Below are 18,106 nucleotides of genomic sequence, written 5' to 3'. Positions count from 1 at the left end.
TAAGGTATGTAAATCAATTCATCCGCAAGGTCCGGTTCCGGATGGAGACCATAAGGTCGGTTCTCCCCTTTTTGCAGCCAGGAGATCTATTCGTCACCTTGGATCTGAGGGACGCATACCTCCACATTCCCATTTATGCTCCGCACAGGAAGTATCTAAGAATTGCCATACATCTAAACGGAAGATTACATCACTTCCAGTTTACGGCTCTCCCGTTCGGTATATCCTCGGCCCCCCACACCTTTACAAAGGTAGTGGCCCCGGTCGTAGCCGCCCTGCGCCTCCAGGGGATATTTATTGTCCCGTATCTAGACGACTGGCTATTAAAGGCCCAGTCAAGGGAGGCTCTCGCCACACAGTTGGGTACCACAGTGGCATTCATAAGCAAGCTGGGCTGGCTGGTAAACTGGCAGAAGTCAGTAGTGGTTCCATCAACCCGGGTTCAATTCCTGGGGTTCAATTTGGATTCTCTCAGTATGATGATCTCCCTGCCCTCTCCCCGGAAGGAGAAGATTGGTCGAGCGGTCCACCACCTATCCCGAACCAGGAAGGTTAAAATAAGTACAGCTATGAAGGTCCTAGGACTCATGTCCGCGGCCATCGAGACAGTTCCCTGGGCACTATGGCATATGCGCCCCTTACAGCTCGAGATCCTGAGAGAATGGAACCACAGTCCTTCTGGACTTCAGAAGCCTATCCAGTTATCCATCAGTACCCGTCGATCACTGGAATGGTGGTCCCAACTCAAGGACGGGAGGTCCACGGTCCAGACCTCCTGGACCCTGTTGACCACAGATGCCTCCCTCACAGGTTGGGGAGCACATCTGGGGGAAACCCTGATACGAGGAACCTGGAGCCAAGAGGAGAGAACTTGCTCCTCCAACTGGAGAGAGCTTACCGCAATATATCTGGCACTTCGGAATCTGACTCCCCATGTGCAGGGGAAGGCGGTCAGAGTAAGAACAGACAACATAACGGCCGTGCAGTATGTCAACAAACAGGGAGGCACCAGGTCTCCCTCCCTGATGCGGGTGACCAACCAAATTTTTTCCTGGGCAGAAAGGAACTTATCCCGGTTGTCAGCGGTGCATATCAAGGGCCACCTCAATGTCCTGGCGGATCAGCTAAGCAGGAGCCTAGTAACAACAGCCGAGTGGTCCCTGAGCCAGAAAATCTTCCAACAACTCACCAAGATGTGGGGTCTCCCCGAGGTGGATCTGATGGCCACCCAACACAACGCCAAGGTGGGACTCTTTTGCTCCCTATATCGGGACGGCAATCCCTTGGCGATCGATGCCCTGTCAATACCCTGGAGCTTCAAACTAGCATACGTTTTCCCTCCGATTCCGATGATTCCCAGGGTATTGGCGAAACTCAGGCAGGACCAGACGTCGGCCATTGTCATCATGCCGTTCTGGCCGAAAAGGGCATGGTTTACCCACCTCATGTTCATGAGTCGAGGGACCTACTGGAGGCTTCTGCATGTCCAAAACCTGGTAACTCTAAACAGTCAGCTCTGCCAGGATCAACCTCACTGCCTGGAGGTTGCCCGCACCGTACGTGGAGACAGAGGATTGTCCCAGGCCGTCTTAAGGACGTTGGCCCACTCTAGAGCGGATTCAACCAATCGCAGTTACCAGAGGATTGCTCAGGTATTCAAGGACTGGGGGGCCAGGAGACAGTGTGACACATCATCCATCGAAGCAGTCCTGGAGTTCTTACAGGAAGGATTGGACAAGGGATTGTCCCCAGCCACCTTAAGGGTGCATGTCTCGGCACTATCCGCTCTATTAGGGACCAGGCTATCTCAGAATCCTCTCATAAGGCAATTCCAGAAAGGGGCCTCTAGGCTCCGACCCCGGGTACGGCCCCCAGCTCCCCAATGGGACCTAGCTGCGGTCCTACAAGGGCTATGTGCCCCGCCATTTGAGCCCTTGACAGAGGTAGAGTTCAAATACCTCTCGTGGAAGGTAACCTTTTTGCTGGCAATTACATCGGCCAAGCGAGTAGGGGAGCTTCAGGCCCTGGCGGCCTCGGAACCATATACAACCTTTTTCCCGGACAGAGTCCAGCTCAGATTTATCCACGGATTTCTGCCGAAGGTTCCCACGATGGAAAATATTAACCAAACAATAACCTTACCAGCGTTCTTCCCCTCTCCCTCCTCTGAGTGGGAGGAGAGAATGCACAACCTGGATCTTGTGCGAACACTGCGGATATACCTGGATCGGACGAGCCCATTCCGCAGAGCAGATAATTTGCTCATTAATTTCTTTGGTCACAACAGGGGAAGGAAAGCATCTAAAACCACACTATCGAGGTGGATCAAAGAAGCCATTTCAGGTGCCCTGCAGACACAGGGTCTGCCAGTCCCAGAGTTTTTGCGTGCCCATGCTACTAGGGCAGTAGCCGCGTCTTGGGCAGAGAGACAATCCCTCTCGGTGGACCAAATCTGTGCGGCTGCATCTTGGTCTTCACACTTAACTTTTGCAAGGCATTACAGACTGGACTTGCACACTACCAAAGCGAAATCCTTTGGGTACTCGATCCTATCCTCTGCTTGCCAGGATCGCCCTCCCTAGAAAGGGGTATTACTCGTTAAATCCCCATCTTGTGCTGCTGTTTGGGCGTAGGGGGAATGGAAGATTATTTAGATAATCTGTTTTCCCTTAGCCCAAACAGCAGCACAAAGCTCCCTCCCTTCTGACTTATGTTGATTATACACGGTTATATTCTGTATGATGCTTGGAGACTAAAACAGGGAGGGGAGGTCTCCTGGGCCTTTTATGGGAGGGCAACTTGTTAGTTTATTAAAAGTTCCACCTGTCCTAACAGTACACAGGGGCAGGAATACCCCATCTTGTGCTGCTGTTTGGGCTAAGGGAAAACAGATTATCTACATAATCTTCCATTCTTGGCATCACAGAAACATGGCTGACACCATCAGACACCGCCTCCCCTGATGCCCTCTCCTATGGAGGTCTGCAATTCTCACACACTCCCCGCCCCAACAATAAACCTGGTGGAGGTGTAGGCGTCCTCCTGTCAGACAAGTGCTCATTTGCTACAATCCAACTGCTACCTACCCTCACTCCCTCTTCCTTTGAAGTGCACTCTGTTCGTATCTACTCGCCCTCCAACCTACCGTCATATATCGACCGCCAGGACCTACCGCTACCTTCATCGACCACTTCACCACCTGGCTCACACACTTCCTATCCACAGACACCCCCACCATCATCATGGGAGATTTCAACATCCCCACTAAAACAAACCACCCTCCCGCTTACAGTCTCCTGTTCCTCACCGCCTCCTTTGGTCTCTCCCAATGGTCCTCCTCTGCCACCCACATAAAGGGCACACGCTAGACCTCATATGCAGCCTCTCTAACTCTCTGTCCACGCTCTCTGCCCTCTCCTTTGTAATAGACACACCAATCCCTAAACCAACACGCCCCCGCAAGAACCTTAACCGCCTTGACATCCGCACGCTCTCAGTCTCTCTCATACCACTTACGCTAGGTTCACACCTGCGTTCTTCTTTCCGTTCTGTGCTTTCCGTCTTCTGCATGCCAGAAGACGGAAAGCACAGACCGGGTCCGGCCGTGAGCGGCGGTGAGCGTTTTAGGCTCTCCGCCGCGAAACCGGATTTTTTTATCCGGACACAGAGTATTGCATGTCCGACTCTGTGTCCGGATTATAAAACCCGGTTTCGCGGCGGAGAGCATAAAACGCTCACGGCCGGACATCTCTCTCACCCATTCAAATGAATGGGTGAGAGAGACTCCTGCAGGTTTCCGTCTCCTGCCTCTGTTTTAGGCAGGAAACGGAAACCTGGAGAACGGAGTTCACAACGCTGATGTGAACGAGCCCTTACTGACATACCCTCACTCCAGGACACAAATGCCACTGCTGCCTTCTATAACACCACCATTACCTCAGTCCTTGACTTTGTCGCCCCCTTCACAAACTCCAGAGCCCGACCAATCAATAGACAACCCCGGCACACTGACCTGACTAAAACTGAGACGTGTCTAGCAGGTTGCAGAATGTCTCAGGAAGAAAAGCCACTCCCAGGAGGACTTATAAAGAGGCAGTTCTCGCATTCAAGAACTCACTCTTCTCTGCAAAGATCTATTTCACCACACTCATATCTGCCCTATCTCGCAACCCTAAACAGCTATTCACTACCTTCATCTCCTTCTCCATCCTCCTGTGCACCCTCCGATGTCACTTACGACTTTGCCTCTTATCTCAAAACTAAAACTGACACCATCAGAGACAGTCTCACCCCACACCCGCGGCATGCACTCTACCCAACTGCTCATCATCTTTAACCTGTTTCTTCACCATCACTGATGAAAAGCTCTCCACCCTAATCTCCAAATCCCACCTCACCTCCTGCGCACTTGACCCGATCCAGTCACACCTCATCCCCAAACTCACTGAAGTTATCACCTCAGCCCTAACCCATCTCTTCAACCTATCCCTAGCCAATGGATCCTTCCCCTCCACCTTCAAACATGCCACAGTCACACTTATACTTAAGAAACCGTCCCTCGACCCGTCCTCTCCTGCCAACTATTGTCCCATCTCACTGCTCCCGTACGCCTCAAAACTGCTTGAGTAACACATCCACTCCGAACTCTCCTCCTATCTCTCGTCCAACCGTTACTCTGTCCTCCTCCTCCTTGACCTCACTTCTGCCATTGATGCAGTTGACCACTCCCTCTTACTAGAGACTCTCTCATCCCTTGGTATCTCAGACCTGGCCCTTTCCTGGATCTCCTCATACCTCACCGACCGCACATTCAGCGTCTCCCACTCGCATACCACCTCCTCACCGCACCCTCTCTCTGTAGGTGTCCCCCAGGGCTCCATCCTAGGACCCCTCCTGTTCTCCATCTACACCCTTGGCCTGGGCCAACTCATAGAATCTCATGGTTTTTAACCCCTTCCCGCCGATGGCATTTTTTGATTTTCGTTTTTGACTCCCCTCCTTCTAAACCCCATAACTTTTTTATTTCTCCGCTCCCAGACCCATATGAGGTCTTAATTTTTGCGGGAAAATTTTTCTTCATGATGCCACCATTAATTATTCTGTATAATGTACTGGGAAGCTGGAAAAAAATTCAGAATGGGGTGGATTTGAAGAAAAAATGCATTTCTGCAACTTTCTTATGGGCTTTGGTTTTACGGCGTTCACTGTGCAGCCAAAATGACATGTCCCCTGTATTCTGTGTTTCGGTACGGTTCCAGGGATACCAAATTTATATGGTTTTATTTACATTTTGACCCCTTAAAAAAAATCCAAAACTGTGTTAAAAAATTTTTTTTCTAAAAGTCGCCATATTCCGACGGCCGTAACTTTTTTATACGTCCGTGTACAGGGATGTATAGGGTGTCTTTTTTTGCGGGGCCGGGTGTACTTTTTAGTTCTACCATTTTCGGGAAATGTTATTGCTTTGATCACTTTTTATTCAAATTTTTATCAGAATCAAAACAGTGAAAAAACGGCGGTTTGGCACTTTTGACTATTTTTCCCCGCTACGGCGTTTACCGAACAGGAAAAATATTTTTATAGATTTGTAGATCGGGCGATTTCGGACGCGGGGATACCTAACATGTATGTGTTTCACAGTTTTTAACTACTTTTATATGTGTTCTAGGGAAAGGGGGGTGATTTGAACTTTTAATATTTACTTTTTTTTTTATTTTTTGCATTTATTAGACCCCCTAGGGGTGTTGAACCCCAGGGGGTCTGATCACTAATGCAATGCATTACAATGCTAATGCATTGCAAAAAATCATCCTTTCTTTTGCAGGCTGCATAGACCAGCCTGCAAAAGAGAGAATTTGTGGACAAGCCTGGGAGCCTTGTAAAGGCTCCCGGTTGTCATGGCAACGTGACGTCGGCCCTGGAGCATGCTCCAGGAGCCGGCGATCCCGGGCAAAATGGCGGCACCCATGCGCCGCGGGGAAAATGGCGCCTCCGGCCGCGGTGCCGGAGGGGTTAATGCCTCAGATCGGTCTGGGGACCGATCGGAGGCATTAGAGCCGGTTGTCTACTGCTTAAAGCAGTAGACACCTGACGGCTATGGCGGTCGCCATAGTTACAGACCCGACATGCGCCGTACTATTACGGCGCATGTCGGGAAGGGGTTAATACTATTGCTATGCCGATGACATCTAAATCTACATCTCTGGAGCAGACATTACCTCTCTGTTGGCAAGAGTTCCAGACTGTTTAGCGGCCGTAGCCTCCTTCCTCTCCTCCCGCTTTCTCAAACTCAACATGGAGAAAACGGAGTTAATCATCTTCACCCCACCGCGTAAAGCCCCTCTACCTGACCCATCCATCAAAGTTAATGGAACCACACTTACCCCTGTCCCACAGGTCCGATGCCTCAGGATAACCCTGGACTCCGACCTATCCTTCAAATCGCACGTTCAAACCCTCAACACTTCCTGCTGCCTCCAACTCAAGAACATCCATCGAGTCCGCTCCTTCCTCACCCCAGAAACTGCTATAATGCTAGTCTATACCCTCATAATCTCCCGCTTAGACTACTGCAACACCCTTCTCTTTGGACTCCCAGCTAACACCCTCGCCCCCTCCAGTCCACCTTAAACTGCGCTGCTCGCTTAATTCACCTCGCCCCCCCGTTCTTCATCAGCTGCTCCCCTCTTCCATTCCTTTTCACTGGATACCCATTGCCCAGTGAATTGAGTTCAAGTTACTAACACACAAAGCGATCCAGAACCTGTCCCCTCCATATATCTCCAATCTAATCTCTTGCTACCTGCCCACCCCAGACTATAATAGCAGTTTCGGTTTGGCTGTGTTCATTCTGAATTAAACTGAAGGGCGACTGTAGTAAGATGAATCTCACAAGGTTTGCACAACATATACATGTAAAGGGGGTTTCTGATCCCAAATACATTTTTTATACCGATGGCCAATCCATAGTTTAGGGCAGTGATGGTGAACCTATGGCACGCGTGTCTACTGTGGAACATTTCATACTGTGTGGGGAGGGGGCTACTGTGGAATATACAGATATAATCCTATGTGGGGCACATTGCACTCTGTGTGGGGGCCACTGCGGGGCAGATCGTTTTGTGTGGGGGCCACTGCGGGGCAGATTGTACTGTGTGGGGTCCCCTCACTATTTATATCACACAGTATCTGTCTTATAGCAGACATGTGATAGTACAGGCTGTAATAACACTTCACAGTCACTATAAAACAGATCCTGTGCGATGTAAGTAGTGAATAGTAATTGTTCAAAAGTACCAAATGCAGAGACCGTTACCATTTAGTACAAGATCTGTAAAGCCCCAGTCACACGACTGTAATTTGTGGGTCTGCAATTGTGGATCCAGAGTTTTAAAGTGAAAATGCCGTGTTGGCACTCCGCAATAGTTTATTGGGTTTTGGGTTGCAGTTTGGGCACTCAGTCGCAAAAAGGTTCTCCATCACTGGTTTAGGACATCAGTATATGATTTGTTGGGCCGACAGGAGAACAGAACGGATAGACGGACTTCTATAACAGTGCTTACACATGGAGCCAGGCGCATCTCATTGGCTATTATGGGATCCTTTAGCCTAAAATGGAAATTTGCAGGGGAAAAACCTGCGCTGCAGGACATTTTCGTCTACTAACTAACTTCGTCCTCAAGTGTACGCTGCAAATGTGAACGCAGCCTTAGCTGTCGTGGGGTGATCAGATGACGGCCAGATATACACTGTATACTGTGCAGGGTCTGTCTTGGTGACATGATCTCATTCTTCACACCAGTGACTACTGTATCTATAGGGAGTCTCAAGAGGAAGTCACCGACCAAAGGAGCCAATCACATTACAGCTTACATCAAACACAACCAGCAAAACTAAAACTGAAGTGTGATTGGTTGCTGTGGCCAGTGCTCTCCAGCAGGTACCGCACCGGGCAGGGCATGCTGGGAGCAGTAGTCCTGTGTACACTTTGCAGAGCAGACGAGCCGATATAAATGGGAGGGGGAAGTGACAGAGGCGGATATGTGGAAATCCCGGCAGCGCTAGACAGCACAGGCTGACCATGCTGCTGCTCTCCGGGACCGGGCTCAGTGTGGTGGCCGCGGTCTGGCTGCTCCTGGACACGGTCTTCCTGGGGGCGCTCTTCTTCCACGTGCTCGGGGACTGCAACCGCCTCCACTGCGGCCCGTACGGCGTCTTCCAGGATCTCATCCGGTACGGCAAGACCAAGCTGGGCAGACGCTCGGCCTGGCTGAGATGGTTCGACCTGCCCAAGAGGTAAACACCGGGAGCACGTGACCTGTACGGGGCCCTACTGGCCGCAACAGCCAATCAGGATGCGGCTGTTATCTGTAATGTCATTGGTCACTGGGCTGGTCTAGAGGGATCAGGGCCACTTGACTACTGTATATATATATATATATATATATAGCAGTTATCCATTAGCCCCTTATTCACACTAGTATGTGTGCTGTGCCACACCCATCTATGCCATGACTCACATTTGGCAGGATATCTTGTGCCTTCCCAATACAATTAGGGGGTGTTCACACTTGCACCCTGTCTGTACACCAGACAGTGGCGTAACTAGGAATGGTGGGGACCCCGTGGCGAACCTTTGACATGGGGCCCTTTTCCCTACCGATGCTGAAGACCTCGACCAATTGACCTCTATCGCCGCCACCCCCCGCGCTCATTTCTGTGCATACTAGAATACTCTGTATTGGCCCCTGCACATAGTATTTTGTCCCCATAGTGGCCCCTGCACGCAGTATTATGTCCCCATATTGGCCCCTGCACACAGTATTATGTCCCGTTGTGGACACACATGAACAATTATTATACTCTGGGGTCTTTTCAGACCCCAGAGTATAATAATTGGAGACCCAAAGGGAAACAAACATAGGTCTCCGTCCTAAGCCCTGGAGAAACTGGATAGGGGACGGCTTTCTGGTGGTCAGTTTTAAAACCCATTCATTTCACTGGGGTTTTTAAAGCAAAACGCTGGTGTCCACCTGTAGCCTCTCCGCCATGAAACGTTTTTTGTTTATTTTTTATATGGACACAGTCTATCATGTTCGACATTGCGTCCGGTCAAAAAAAAAAAACACCCAAAAAACAGTTTCCCCGCGGAGAGGTCCATATGGACATCAGCGGTTTGCTTTTACAATTAATTCAAATGAATGGGTTTTAAAAACTGACCGCCGACAAGCTGCCCCCTATGCAGATTCTCTGGGGGCTTAGGATGGTCACCCGGCGGAATGACACAGAGCGCACAGGGGCACAAGTGTGAACACCCCTTATTCTTTGTGTAGTTTCCAATATACTGTGTGTGTATAAGAGCCTCACAGTCTTTAGGATTGCTGCTGCTATTATACATTAGGAACCTCCATCATCTTCTTCCATTGTTTCATATCTGTCTGGAGAATCCATCACAGTGACTGCTGAATATCGCCGAACGAAAAAGTGCTGCAAGTCAAACTGTTTCAATGGCCGTTTCAGATTAAAAGAATGGAAACCTGACGGACCCCATTATAGTCAATGGACTCCATCAGGCACCATCGGTGTCCGCTTTTTTAGTAGTCTGTGTGTCCTCCAATGGACCAGAAGAATGGACACTGCAGCACAGATGTGAACATGGCGTAAGGCCAGGACTACAGAGTCTTCCACTGTGACAGACTGTTAGTCTAGGGCAGTGATGGCGAACCTATGGCACGCGTGCCAGAGAGGGCACGCAGAGCCCTCCATGCTGGCACGCGTGCGGTCGCCCGGATCGCTCACCAACAGGGACTCCGGTACAGGATTCCCCGTTGATGAGCGATCACTGCCTTCAGTTGTATGTGCAAATGCACATACAGCTGAAAGCTGTCAGGGTAGGCCGCGGATCGCACGACCGCGGCCTACACTGGCTGCAGAGTTTGACCTCTGCCCCGACGCGGGCGCGATGACGTCATCAGCGCCGCCAGTGACAAGAAGGTGGATGCCGGCGGCTCTTCAGGGGTGAGTATGAGAGTGGCTCACTGTGTATATGATGTTGGGGGGAGCGCTTATAAAACTTGGTGGAGTGTATAATACTGGGTGGGGTGTATAATACTGGGGGGAGTGTATAATACTGGGGGGAGTGTATAATACTGGGGGGAGTGTATAATACTGGGGGGAGTGTATAATACTGGGGGGAGTGTATAATACTGGGGGGAGTGTATAATACTGGGGGGGCTTATAATACTGGGGGGAGTGTATAATACTGGGGTGGCTTATAATACTGGGTGGGGTGTATAATACTGGGTGGGGTGTATAATACTGGGGGGAGTGTATAATACTGAGGGGGCTTATAATACTGAGGGGGCTTATAATACTGGGGGGAGTGTATAATACTGGGTGGGGTGTATAATACTGGGGTGGCTTATAATACTGGGGGGTATACTAAAGAGCATATAATACTGGGGGGAGTGTATAATACTGGGGTGGCTTATAATACTGGGGGGAGTGTATAATACTGGGGGGGCTTATAATACTGGGGGGAGTGTATAATACTGAGGGGGCTTATAATACTGAGGGGGCTTATAATACTAGGGGGAGTGTATAATACTGAGGGGGCTTATAATACTGGGGGGAGTGTATAATACTGGGGGGGCTTATAATACTGGGGTGGCTTATAATACTGGGGGGTGTACTAAAGAGCATATAATACTGGGGGGGGGGGCTATTTATAAGCACACAATACTGTGTGTGGATGCCACTGTGGAGCATATAATCCTGTGGGGGGGGGGACACCTACTGCGGAGCATATAACACTGGGGGGCTACTGTGGTACTGTGGAGAATATAATATTGTGTGGTGGGCCCACTGCAGAGCATATAATACTGTCTGGGGTCCCCTCACTATTTATATCACACAGTATCTGTTTTATATCAGACGTGATATTAGTACAGGATGTAAGAATATTACACGGTAACTATAAAACAGATCCTGTGCAATGTAAATAGTGAAAATTAATTGTTCAAAGTACCAAATGCCGAGACCTTTACATTTCAGTACAACGTTGTTTGTATTATTGAAAGCTCTGTAAAGCCCCACATGACTGTAATTTTTGGTCAGTAACTGTCCGCAATTGTGGATCCGCATAGTATTAAGTCTATATTGTCGTGTTGGCTCTCCGCGAAAATTTTGTGGGTTTTGGGTTGCAGTTTGGGCACTCGGTCTCTAAAAGGTTCGCCATCACTGGTCTAGGGCTACACGGCGACTTTGGTTCTGCTGTCCTGGGATTCCTTCGCTAATGTAAGTGAATGGAGTCCCATTGCAACCCCTTGGGTGCTACAACTGTGACTACTTTGTGAATTAATACAAAGTTTATTGCAAATGTGGATACGTTTTTACTACCCGAAGTAGAACCTTTATGTACTAGAACTGAAAACTATCCCTTTAGGCTTAGGGTGTGTATACTCCGAAGAGGATGGTTCACATTAGAGTCCCTGTGTGAGGCTCCATGCTAAGCATAGCACAGTGGGGGTTATTTATTAACTGCATCCTTTTATCTGAAATTTTTGCAGTTGTGTGTAGTCTTCTATGCTTTTTTTGGTAGTGGATATTTGTTATTCCTTGATGAATTTGATGTTAGATGCACCTTTTTTTTTTTTTTTTTTTAAAGCACTATTAGCACTTTGCACCTGTCTTGCTAAAAAGGCACACGGGCATAATAAATTCTGTGCAAAATGTAATCTATGGAATTGTGATTCTAATGCTTTGTCATTCACGCCTCTTTAAATAGACCTAGATGGAGACACCAACTACATGACATTGATTTGTCCATTGATCTGTCTTACAGGTGGTTTTGGCACTTCTATTTATTGTCTGTGATCTGGAATGGGGCATTGCTGGGTCTCCTGGTGCGCTCATTACTTCTAGGTGTTCAGTTACCGCAATGGATTCAGCTGTTACTTAATCTCTTCCACAAAGACGCTGAACAAAAGGTATCCGGTGAGTGCTCTCTATTCCATGTTTCAGATAAAGCATTGTACCATTTGCTTATGGACTTTGTGTTAAAGGGGTATTCCCACGTTGCATACTCACCACTCTTCGATGCTGTAAATTCTTCTTTCTTCCGGCTTTGTTGCGTCAGTGGTGGGCAGGGTTACATATGCAAAGCCAGCGGCGAGAAGTCGTCGCTTCTATGCCACTGGCCCTGTGTGTGCGCTCCCGATGCAGCTAGGCATCGGAAGTACATCCCTCACAATGCAATACAGACCCGGCATCCGCTGTAATAGAGAGGCGGATGCCGGGGAGTGTAGACGCCGGCACAGGTGCCTGCAACATCGCTTCGCTCCTGCCCTGCATGAAGCCAGCAGCGGCAGGAGCGATGCTGCTATTCCGCTCCTCCCCTCCGGAATAGCAGCATCGCTCCTGCCGCTGCTGGCTTCATGTTGTTGCAGGCACCTGTGCCGGCGTCTACACTCCCCGACATCCGCCTCTCTATTACAGTGGATGCCGGGTCTGTATTGGCGGCCCCTTCACCTGCTACGCTGTCTGTGGTGCCTGTTCTGCATGCTGTCCCGCGCCAGCTGCGGGGTAACTGCTCTGCAACAGATTCCTTCCTGTTCCCCATGTCTGCACTCTGCCACAGTGTCGCGGCCCAAGGTGTGGTGCATGCGCTGTGTCATTCGGCCGCAGCACTGTGGATGTCACAGCAAGGGAGTTGGGGGACTTTAGGCACTGGGAGGTCGGGGCTTCTGAAAGAGAGGGGGGTTTGTTGGGGGTCCTGGGATTGAGGACGGGGGGCCTTTGGGCCATAAAAAGCATAGGAGGTCCGGCCCCACCAGGGCAGGAAGACCCAAAAGCACGAGGTACCAGGGTGGCCGGGAGTAGCACGGGGCTGCCGTTGAGTACAGAGGCCGCGAGGGCGGCCTTGGAGCATATGTGGCCGAAGTGCACAAGAGTAGGTGTGGCAAGGCAAGGCGGATCAGAAGCGGCCACGCATGCTTTACTATCACCAGCTCACTGCCAACACTAACCCGTGGACGAAGTCATGGGCAGATGCTAGTGTGTTCATATGATGCATTCTTTGTATTGTAGATGTGGAGCTTTCCACTCTTCTGGCTCTGTCCTTGCTGTGGATCCACAGTCTCAGACGTTTGCTGGAGTGTTTCTATGTGAGCGTCTACTCTGGCGGCGTCATCAATCTCGCTCATTATTGTCTTGGAATCTTCTACTACTTTATGATTGGGATTACTGCACTTGATCATGTTAAGCTGGATCACAAGAAGGGTAAGTGTGACAAATGCACTTCCAGTTCTCTAAATCTGAAAATCAGGATAGGGGGTACCTTTGACCAGAATGACTATTCCTGTCTGCCCCATGTATATTATCAGGATAATGGGACTGTTCCTGGGTTAGAACGTTTCTGATTACAAACCTCTCTGCAGAAACAAAGGCAATAAAACTGAGAAAATAAAGTCCTATGTAAATGTACCTTGTATGTTTAGCATGTGCAGGAGTTGTGCAGCTGCCGGTTCCTGTACTTGGCGCCATTATTCGGATTGGATGAGTGGAGCCAGGCACCAATAGTATAAATGGGCAACAAGCCAATACAGGTTACTCATCCCTAAGGGTAAGGGTAAGGCTGAGTTGTCATGAGCCATCAAGTCACTACAGATGAACATATGTTTTGGTATTTATTACTCTTTCATTGATTGATATAGTATTTTCCATAATCTTCAGTATATAGATTTTACTATGTGACCTCACTAGGGAGGTTTATATAGGTGGTAGCATTGTATACATGGCACATGTAGACTTCAGATAGAGTAGACGTCAAGCAGCTAATGTGAAAAGCATCTACGTTTCATGCAGCCAAATAACCCATGAAATACTCCTGTTATGTTTTTGCTTGTCTTCTTTTTCAGTCACTGTTACTGACCTCCTAAATCAGTTTCACTGGTTCCATGGTGTTGGGTGTCTGCTTTACATTTGGGCGTCATGGCACCATCACAGATGTCATGTGATTCTCGCTAACCTCAGGAAGGATAAATCTGGTATGTAAACTACTGATGTATTCTGCGGATGTCTCCTCCGGCGCTTTAGCAAGCTTTTTTGTATTCACTACATATTAAGACTTAGGTGTCAAACACAAGACCCGTGGCCTTGTGTTTTGTGGCCCACCAGCAGGGCTACATCTGCCATGAGGGGGCGGCACTGGCAAGAGGTTCAGGTGCCGACAGTCAGTTCAAAGCTTCACCACTGTCTGAGCCGCGGCCTTAAATTTCCGCTAGTGCCTTCCCCCACATTGCTTGGGGCGCCTTCGGGTACCCCTCCTCCGTGCTCTGAATGGTGCAAGTATTGTACTTACAGAACATTGATGCAGCTGCTGAGACCAGTTGTTGCTGGATCAGTTAAAAAAAAATTGACACATTATTGTATGTTTTTATATTGTCCATTTCTTTCAGGTGTGTGTTTTTTTTTTTTTTTTTTTTTTTTTTTTTTCTTTCTGATCATGAGCAGATCAAAAAAAAAAAAATACAGTATAACAGATGCCTGTCCATTACCCATAGACATTAATGTAAGAAAAACAGGCGCCATCTGTTGTAAGTCCGTTATTTTGAACGGATACAAAAGTCCTGCATCCCAGGTTTTTATGTCCACAAATCAAAACTGATTTGGTGTAAACGGACAACAGAAACTTCCATTGAAATTAATGGGATTCTTAATGGATTTATGATGGATCTGTTAGTGTTCTTTGTTAATATATTGCAACGGACACTGTTAATGGTTGTGTAAATGCCCCCTGTAGCTAATGCGACCCTGTCCTAGAACAATATCATTATTGGCTTCACCCTAGGCTTCTTTTGTAAATTGTTAGTAATGGTATGTTACTAATACAATCATTTCTGGAGGGTATTTATTACCGGTTATACCAGGGATTCTGCAAACAGTAACGTATATTCAGTCTTTACTAATTCAAGCATTTAACCCCATAAGGCAAAATGATATACAAGTATGTTGTGGCATTCTGGCCATATACATAAAATAATTTATCTGCTGACCTTTGGTCCAGCTAAGTTTGGTAAAATCTGCAGATAATTTGATGTTAGTGGCGGTTATGTGCATAAGAGTAACAGCAGATGCTACTAGTTAAAGGGGTTATCTGGTTTCCTAAATTGATGACATTCATATTAGATCTGAGGGGTCTGACTTCCAGGACCCCCACAGATCTCCAGCTCTCCTCTGCTGCTCCCTCATTGTACAAACTTGTAGGTATAGGTGTACTATGGAGTCCTGGGGGGCCAGACTCGCGCAGTTCTCATATTGATGGTCTAGCCTAAGGACAGGCCACCACCTTTGAGCCGGAAATGCTGCAATTTGCCCGTGTCGGAAACAATTGCAGTTTTACAGTATTTGCAAAGTGGAAGGGATTCAAGCAAATCCCATGCCCACTTTGCGGTAAAAACTGCAGTGTGGACACACTGTGACTTCCAAAACCGGCGCAGTTTTGGAAATCGCAGCATGTCAATTATATCTACGGAAACACTGGTGGCTTGTGTGTGTGTGTGATGGTAGCAGAGAGCCCACAGAGGAAAACTCCATGAACTTTCTGTTCAAAGCACTGCCGAAAGAACCGCAATGCGTTCCCATCGCGGTTTTTCCAGCAGCACTTTTTTTTTTTTTTTTTTATGTAGATTGTGAGCCCCCCAATGTACATTTTTCCGTATCAGTATGTCTTTGGTATATGGGATGGAAATCCATGCAAACACGGGGAGAACATACAAACTCCTTGCAGATGTTTTTTTTGTCCATGGCGGGATTTGAACACCAGGACTCCGGTGCTGCAAGGCTGCAGTGCTAACCACTGAGCCACCGTGTGGCCCCTTTCCAGCAGCACTTTATAGCTGCGAATTGTTCTGTGGGGCTTTAGCCTTAGAAACCGGGTAACCCCTTTAAGGATAAAGTTAGTCATTAGTAGAGATGAGCGAGTACTGTTCGGATCAGCCGATCCGAACAGCACGCTCGCATAGAAATGAATGGACGTAGCCGGCACGCGGGGGGTTAAGCGGCCGGCCGCCGTCAAAGCGGAAGTACCAGGTGCATCCATTCATTTCTATGGAGCGTGCTGTTCGGATCGGCTGATCTGAACAGTACTCGCTCATCTCTAGTCATTAGATAATATGTTCCTTTAAAATAGCAGTAAAAACTGCCCCAAACAAACACTTAAAAACTGCATGCAGAGTTTTTGTAGTCTTGAGTAGCCCTTTTCTACTATGCCATTAAAACAGAGGTTTTCTTTTAAGACTAGGGTCACATGGTGACTTTGGCGACTCCTGTCACGTGACCAAAGATCGCCATGTCACAGGTGACTTTCACTCAAGTTAATGAATGGAATCACATTGCTGCCCCAAGTATGGTGCAAACTGTGACTTCTAATTGCAAAAAAGTTGAACATTGCTCAACTACTGTGTGAAGGTGATAGGTGGTCTCGCTATCAGAGTTGTGGTCATGCGGTCCTAGCCCTAATGGCCATAACTACGACATATAGAGTAACATGCTAATCATTACTGCTGTTAAACTGCCTGCAATTCTTCAGCAAAAAAGTGGGTGAAAATCATCCCATAAACTACTTGTCTCATCTTACAATGGGGGTCAGGGGACCATCATCTTCCCAATCCTGAGCACTATAGGAATAGACAGCATTTCACGTTACACAAACAATCTCATTGTGGTGATGCAGCTGTTCTCCTTCTCTGATTTATACGTACTGCTGCTATTGTTCCATAGCCGTTTATCTTGCTATTTATCTGTTGCAGGTAACATTTTATCCATGAACCACGTGATGCCATCTGGAGACTGGTTTGAGTTGGTTTCTTGCCCTCACTATTTTGCCGAGCTGCTGATTTACATTTCTATCGCATTCCTCTTTGGACTGACTCACTTGACATGGTGGCTGCTGGTTTTATTTGTTTTATTTAACCAGTCATTGCTTGCTATATTATGCCATGAGTATTATCTTCAGAAATTTGATTCGTACCCTGTTCACAGAAAGGCGTTTATCCCATATGTGTTTTAAGGATTGCTGGGTAAGGTTTGCATATGCATATTTAAAGAGGACCTTTCATGCCGTCATAGGTCAACAGTATTACAGATTGCTAGAAAGCTGTCAGCTTTGCCGATATGAGGAGAAATCGGTGCCGTTAGTTCTGGCAAAGATGTCCGTCCACTCTCTGAAGGGCAGGTCTTCCTGTTCAGTGTCCTTACTGGGTAGTAAGGAATGGTATTAGGCTATGGAAGAAAACTGTAAGGGAGATGTTCCTCCTGGCCATGCAATGACTCTATAAGGCCCATCCTTCTGAGAGTGGAGGGATATTGGTGCCAAAATTAACGGCACCAATATCTCTTACACTCGGGCGCATACTGGCATAGCTGACAACTTTCTAGCAGTATACCACTTATTTGCAAGGACGTGAAAAGTCCCCTTAAGGCCGGGTTCACACTGGGTTTTTTGATCCAGAACCTGAGGTGGAGGCCGCCTCAGGTTCCGGTCCGAAATACAGGTAGCTGCAACTGGATGCTGGTCCAAAATATGAGTAGCTGCGACTGGTGCTGGTGCATCCAGTCGCACACTCTGCTCCAGATTAGGCCCAAATGAATGGGCCTAGTCCGGAGGAGGGAGTGTCTTCATACAATTGCGAGGCGACTCCGCCTGAAGAATGAGCATGTCCTTTCGTTTTTCCGGGAGCTGGAACAAACCACTCCCAGAAAAAAGAACTGACCGGCTCCCATTAAAATCAATGGGAGCCGTCTTTTTGCTCAAGATTTTGAAGTGGATACGGCCTCAAAATCCTGACCCAAAAACCCTGTGTGAACCCGGCCTAAGGCAGTTTCCAGGAGGAATAACAGAGGAACGCACAATACAGAGCTTTTACAAAAGTTGCACTTGAATGATTTGTGTGGAGTGTGAGTATTTACATAAACAGACATGTCTGGAGAACTTTGAGCAAAGTGATCAGGAAATAGAACAGTAACATGTAACCTGCTATTCCAGGGTTTATGCAGATCAGTAACTACATATCCAAAGCTTTTTTTACTTTTGTACTCCAATTTCCGT

General features: G+C 48.0%; 1 protein-coding gene across 1 annotated transcript; it reads left to right on the top strand.

Moving 5' to 3' along the window:
• The first annotated feature begins 7,968 nt into the window (after positions 1-7,968).
• On the top strand, positions 7,969-18,106 carry SRD5A3 (steroid 5 alpha-reductase 3). The gene is made up of 5 exons (XM_075266117.1): positions 7,969-8,295; positions 11,843-11,994; positions 13,087-13,278; positions 13,917-14,045; positions 16,809-18,106. Exons 1-5 carry the CDS (start codon positions 8,081-8,083, stop codon positions 17,066-17,068), a joined length of 948 nt encoding a protein of 315 aa, XP_075122218.1. The 5' UTR covers positions 7,969-8,080; the 3' UTR covers positions 17,069-18,106.

The sequence above is a fragment of the Leptodactylus fuscus genome, chromosome 1 (genome assembly GCF_031893055.1).
Source record: "Leptodactylus fuscus isolate aLepFus1 chromosome 1, aLepFus1.hap2, whole genome shotgun sequence".
NCBI lineage: Eukaryota > Metazoa > Chordata > Amphibia > Anura > Leptodactylidae > Leptodactylus > Leptodactylus fuscus.
Note: the sequence above shows the minus strand (reverse complement) of the source record. Positions and strands in the feature narration are given on the sequence as shown.